We start from the raw sequence: 6312 nt of genomic DNA, 5'->3' as shown, positions 1-6312 counted from the left end.
GGGACGGGTTTACTAATCTAGCGGATTTAGTGTCTATGCGCGTTCACGCTTGCGCGCGGCTGCTATGGTTCTTTCTCTTCTTGCCCCTCGTGTTGGCGGGGTCATCATTGTCTTCTGCTGCCCTCGTCTGTACGGGAGACAAAACACAGCAAACATTGGGGACATTTAAAGTATTCACGGCGATAATGCAGCGTCTTGTCGTGGAGAAAAACTATAAGTCTGCTGTGTGCCACTTGTTCATTGTAGTATTATTGCCTCCATCGCTTCAATAAGCACAGCAGTCTGGTTTCTTTGTGTCCCAGAAACTACATGTCCCATAAACCATTGCGAAACATGAACGCGCCGCACAGGGATAAAATGCCAGTACAACTTTTTCAAACATGTACATTTTAATGCTGTTCTTCTACGCTACCATTTCGTGCACGTTTACATACACATTACAACGCTAACGTAAATGACAGATAGATGTTAATGTTAACGCGTGACGTGACAAACTTAGTCACTTCTCAAGACACTGCAGCTAGCTTACTTTCTTGCTAGGGACTGCTAGCCCAACGGGGCAGAACAGAAAAGGTGGTAAATTGCTTTAATGCTGAAATGCAGGCAACTACGATGGATCCAGCAGAAGAACCTCCCTCTATGTTATGGGGACTGGATCCAATCTTTTCTGCCTTTGCCAGGCTGTATGTCAGAGACATCCTGCAGATGACAGAGTCCACACAGGTGCCAGGTAATAACACTTACCTAGCTATAGACTCTCAATTTGTTAGAGTCACTTGCTTTTTGCTTAGTCTTTATTATGGAGCGTTCACATTACAGGTCCTAATATTTTTGCCCAAGAGCTAACTAACTTACCAATGTAGCTGCAAACTGTAATTAATTACTGTAATATTCAATGTTACCTAGTTAGCTAATGACTTTGAAAGCTCATGAAGAACTTTATCAGATATTTCTCTTTGTTTTCTATCTGGCATGTCTATAACTTATATATCCTGTTGTTTTTGTTCCATTTGATTTACCATTTTTAATCAATATTATCACTGTTACTGTGAAGTTTAACTTGGCCCTTAAAGATGTTTATACGTTACATATTTAATAACTAAGCCAGTTTTTGGATGAAATTACTGATAGCCGATCTTGACAATTATATAAATTGATGTTTTTTAGATTATTGTTTTTGTTCTGTGTATGTCTCACAGGTATTTACTTTTACAACTCACATCCAGTCTACAAAGTTGATGTACTTGGGACAGTAGTTTACAAGAGAGAAAGAGAAGACTTCTTCTGTTATGGAGGTAATCTTACTGAGTTCCTGTGTGGAACAGAATGATTGTGTATTTCAGCAACCACTTGCAAGTGCAGTTCGTGTGTATGTGTGAGTATGTCAGTTATGTATTGATGTAAGTATTTTGGCAATATTCTGACGCACTATGGCAGTGTCAGCTGAACAGTGACAGCTCATGGATAAAGCGCAGTCTCCATTTGTGACAATGCCCCAGTTTTTGATTTACATATCCTATGAGCAAAACAACAGTCTTTGTCTGATTCTGAGTATCTCTTCATCTCTTCACAGTGGATGATGGTACTGGTGTTATAAACTGCCTGTGCTGGAAAAAATACCAGTTAAAAGAGGAGGAGGATCCTGGTAAATGTGAGTTTGCATGTGTTTAATTTCAGTGTTAGCATTGTTGTATGTTAAGATCTGTATTGCACCCCAGAAGAAGCAGACGTATACTGAATCACCAGATCACTACAAGTTGACTTCCAAAAGAAAAATGATTTGCGCACTGATACCAGATAATATGAGTTCAGAGCAGTATGTAGCAGATGATCATGGGCCATATTATTACATATTAAATAGTTTGTATTAGCTGTATGGCATCCTATTAGCTGAGTTTTTTATGTGATTAACACACATCATGTTAGTACAACTAAATGTAGTTTTTCTACTGTTAAGTTAGTCTCTTTGTGAACAACCACAGTTATGTTTTATTCAGTGTTCCTCTCTAAATCACACTGTCCATTGGCTAGCCAGCTAGCAATGTTCTGCCTCCCTGCCTTTTGAAGGCGCATTGCTATGTTTCTTGACACATTATGGCCTTCAACCATTGTAGTTTTGATCTACAGAAATTGTAATCCTTTTTGCTTTTATGTGATTGGTTTGGCCTTATTTAAAATGAATTGGTGGTTAAGTGGGCATATTGTTTATGTTTGCCCACTAGAACAATAAGGTGTAATCAGTAATAATAGTTTTTCTTGGTATGAAACATTGAGGTAGACTTGACTCTTCCATCCCCACACACGCTTGTATTTAGCTAAAGCTGCACTACTTGGCTACTTGACAACTTTTGGCCACTCAAAGGTAGTGTATGAAGCTGAAAACACAATATCTGACATTTTGGCACCTTGTTAAATTGTTATGGGGACCTTATCAGCAAACAGTTGCTTATTACCAGACAGCATTCACAGAGCAACATCGGCATTCATTTGATTGTATTTCTGGCTACCAGACAAATTAAAGTTCAGTATTCACTCTCCTTATAGTTTTGATTTGGTCTCAACCAACTCCTGAGAAAAATATTAGGGTATTTTTGCTTTGTATGTTGTATGTGCTAACGGTTCCTTTGTCTATCTGCCGTTTGGTACTGGACATATAGTGGACAGAGGGTTTATCTTAGCTTTTGCACTGAAAATAAGTTGATGGGAGCAGATTTTGCTACAAAATCAAAACAACAAACTAAAAGTGGCTAAACAGCTCTTTTACGTCACACATTGAGTAGTGCAGCTTCAAAATCTTGCATCTTTATGGATTTTTTGTCTTTTTAATAATTGAACTGTTACTGAAAAGAGATTTAGAAATATATTTAAAGGTGTTTCTCAAAGTCATTATTGTACAGTATATTTATTAATTACAACAAACCAAACTGTAATAACCTATATTGATTTGTCATCTCCAGCAGGGGGAAAGCACAGTGATGCAGCTAAAGGAGGCTTCGACCCAGTCGCTGAGCTGAAGAAGCTGAGAGAGGGCCAAAAGAACCGCTCCTGCTTAGAGATTGGAGAGCTGCTCCGAATAAGAGGACTGGTCAAAACGTCGAGGCAACAGAGAGAAATCATGGCCTCCACCTACTGTGAGTGAAGAGGACTGTCCTCAGTCTCCCTGTTTTATCTGCAGACCATCCACGTTTACAGAATTACCAACCAGCTATATTTTTTAAATATTAGATCAACCCAACAAATATCCAAGAATACCAATGTTTAACTAATGGTTGTTAACCAGAGAACTTACAAATGCTCAAACAGGAACACACAGTTCACACAACCAACACACAGCCAACACATACTTGAAGTGCCTAGCAAGGAGATTCTTTATTGTGGCACTGCAGTCTTGTTTTTTGATGGCCTACATGTCTCTTTCTCATATATATATACACACACACACACACACACACACACACACACAACCACATGTAGCACATTTTTTATTTACAAGTACATACCATCTCTATCCTCTGCCCATATATCATGTGCGTATCTGTGTCCGTGTGTGTGTGTGTGTGTGTTCCCAGATAAGGTGAACGACCCAATGATGGCGCTCCAGATAGCGTGGATGATGGAGGTTCCTCAGCTCTACAGACAGTGCTATGACAAACCGCTTCAGCTGCAACTTAATGCAGATGGGTACAAACATCCATCCTTTAATGTAGATCACAGCACTGTGAGAGCCCTAATCGAGACAAACGAAGATTGAGTTCAGTGATTAACCCAAAATGTCTTCCTGAAAACAGCATTTAGTAGTTGTGGCACTAAAACTCTTTACTGAAACCAAAGAATAATGGATTCTCTGCAGTTTCCCCTCTGATTGTTACTCTTCTCTACAAACTCAGACTATGTGCAGCAACAGGTCTGATTTTGTAAATAATGTTGGAACCAGAAAATGTATCATTAAAATCCTTGAATTGCCAAGTGCAATAAAATAAGATTTTATTTATACTCCATAGTCACAGAAGTCTCAATATACTTTCACGATAACATTCAAAAACTAAAACTGTATGTAAAAAAAAAAAAAAAAAAAAAAGTAAAGCTATTATTATAACTATTATTATTACTAGTCATTTTTTTTTATTTATTTATTTATTTATTTTACTTCTTTGGGGCAGAACTCCACAACAAACTGAACATCACACATCACACTTTGACATACAATATCATGGCCTCATAATGTTGATATGTATAATGTACCAGCAAACAGCAGACACAAAGCAACAGTAGAATAAATGTAACGAATAGGTCCAATATTCACTTTCCTTTTGGTCTCCACCAGCTCCTTATGGAAGTACTCACCTCTTTTGCTACAGTACTAAATGCTCCAAAATATTCATGATATAAATTGTTCTAAGGCCAATTTCTTTGTTTGTTTTTCAGTGACACTACCATCAGTTCCCTCAGCAAGGCAACCAATATCATCAAGGATTTCTTTAAACAGAAGTCAGTGAGCAGGTTCAGACCCTATGACGTTCAGGACTTGCTGCAGCCTCTCATCTCTAGCCAGCCTCAAACTACATCTGCTGACCAGGTATGGCAGAATAATATAATGGAAACCATTTTTGTTTGAAGATGTGTGGTAGAGGGATGAAGCGAAAATTAAACGTCCAAATGTATTTGAAGAGTCTATCTTAGTTGAAGAATGACAGAAGGAATAAATAAATAAAGTCATGATTTGATTTCTTGCAACAAAGATACGTTTATTCTTTAATTCTGTTGCAGGTATTGGGCATACTGAAAAATTATTGTACTTTTAAAGCAGTTGGCATGGCAACTTGCATTTTATGGTAACCGAAATATTTCTATGTATCTATAACTACAGCAGTAAGCAACAGATTTACACAGTAAGTCTAGAATTAAAGGTGGCTTTTCTTTCCAGAGTTGCACTTCAGTGCTTTTGTATTTTGCTCCTCTGCTGGTGTTTAGGAGCCAGTGGCAAGTGTGTCTGCCTGCCAGCAGCTACGCCAGCTTCTGAAGGAAACGCTGGAACTGTTACAGAACGAGGGTATCATATACCGCAAGGTCAAGTCTCAGGATGAAGTCTATAATGTAAGAAACAGAGATACCTTGAATGAATTCTTCCCACTTCATTAGATTATTATTGTGTAGATTTACCATGGACTTTAATGTGTCTGATGCTGTTGCTCCTCATTAGGTAACTGCACAGGATACAGATCTACTTATAGCGGTACAAGACATTATCAGGGAAGACTCAAAGAGAGAGAAGTGTAAGTATACTTGATGTTTGCTCTAAATGAAGTATGAACCTTTTGACTAATGTTGACCCACTGTACTTTCAGGTTTGAGTGAGTGGCAATCTTCTCTGTGGCAGTGTGTTGAGTGTAGCAGTAATTACTGTTCAGCTGAAACAATTTAAAATGAAAGGCTTTTACCTGCCTGTCAAATCACAAATTACCACAATAATTACACCTACTGTATGTTTCACCTTTACAATGAGAGGCTTAATTTTCACTATAGGGCTAATGCCCTTTTGTCATTCTGCAAATGAAATACACACCACACTGTAACGTGTAAATAATAAACCGATTAAAAATCCTAAGTAACATCAGGAAAAAGTAAATTCTATAAATAAGTCGCCATTTAATCTTGCTTTGCATGACCACATACTGTACCTGTGTGTAGACAGCTGTTTCCTCCTGTGCCTGTAGATGCAGAGAAGGGTTGCCACGTCCTGCACATCCTGTCTGCAGTCAAGCAGCGGTACAGCCTTAATGTGAGCAAGGCAGCGCTGGAGCTGGTCCTCAAATCTCTGGAGTGCAACAGTGACATTGTCAGCACCACTGACAACCATTACACGGTGTTTTAACTCAAGTACAGTGAGGTTGGGAACCCTCGATTACTGTACTTAATATTAGTACATGGCTTATTGCTCCAAAATGTGAGTGACCATTATGATTAAATAAATCATGCGATTTGTATTCTTGTGTTTATCGTGAGCCTTTTCCTGGCTCCACATTTGGTGTATTTTATATCACTGCTATTATATTTTGTAAGTGTGCTAAGGTTAAATACTAAGTTATTTAACAGACATGTCTTAGAACATGGACATCAGGGAAGTGTTCGGGACCACTGTTGAAAATATTTATGATACTTTAATAACTTTTTCTAACCACTTATTAAATTGGCAAATTGATATTTTCTCAGTCAGCGGCTTTGCTTTTCTTGACCATTGACACCTTGAATGGCAATACAACACAATAGACAGTCTGCTGCATGTTTAACATAAATATAACACCTAATTTATAC

At 38.1% G+C, this 6312-nt stretch overlaps 1 protein-coding gene across 1 annotated transcript; it reads left to right on the top strand.

The window, feature by feature from the left end:
- The first annotated feature begins 344 nt into the window (after positions 1 to 344).
- On the top strand, positions 345 to 6209 carry stn1 (STN1 subunit of CST complex). The gene is made up of 9 exons (XM_056371756.1): positions 345 to 730; positions 1200 to 1295; positions 1574 to 1651; positions 2958 to 3131; positions 3570 to 3681; positions 4426 to 4576; positions 4972 to 5094; positions 5201 to 5273; positions 5715 to 6209. Exons 1-9 carry the CDS (start codon positions 598 to 600, stop codon positions 5870 to 5872), a joined length of 1098 nt encoding a protein of 365 aa, XP_056227731.1. The 5' UTR covers positions 345 to 597; the 3' UTR covers positions 5873 to 6209.
- Positions 6210 to 6312: the final 103 nt, after the last annotated feature.

This window comes from Seriola aureovittata, chromosome 3 (assembly GCF_021018895.1).
Source record: "Seriola aureovittata isolate HTS-2021-v1 ecotype China chromosome 3, ASM2101889v1, whole genome shotgun sequence".
NCBI lineage: Eukaryota > Metazoa > Chordata > Actinopteri > Carangiformes > Carangidae > Seriola > Seriola aureovittata.
Note: the sequence above shows the minus strand (reverse complement) of the source record. Positions and strands in the feature narration are given on the sequence as shown.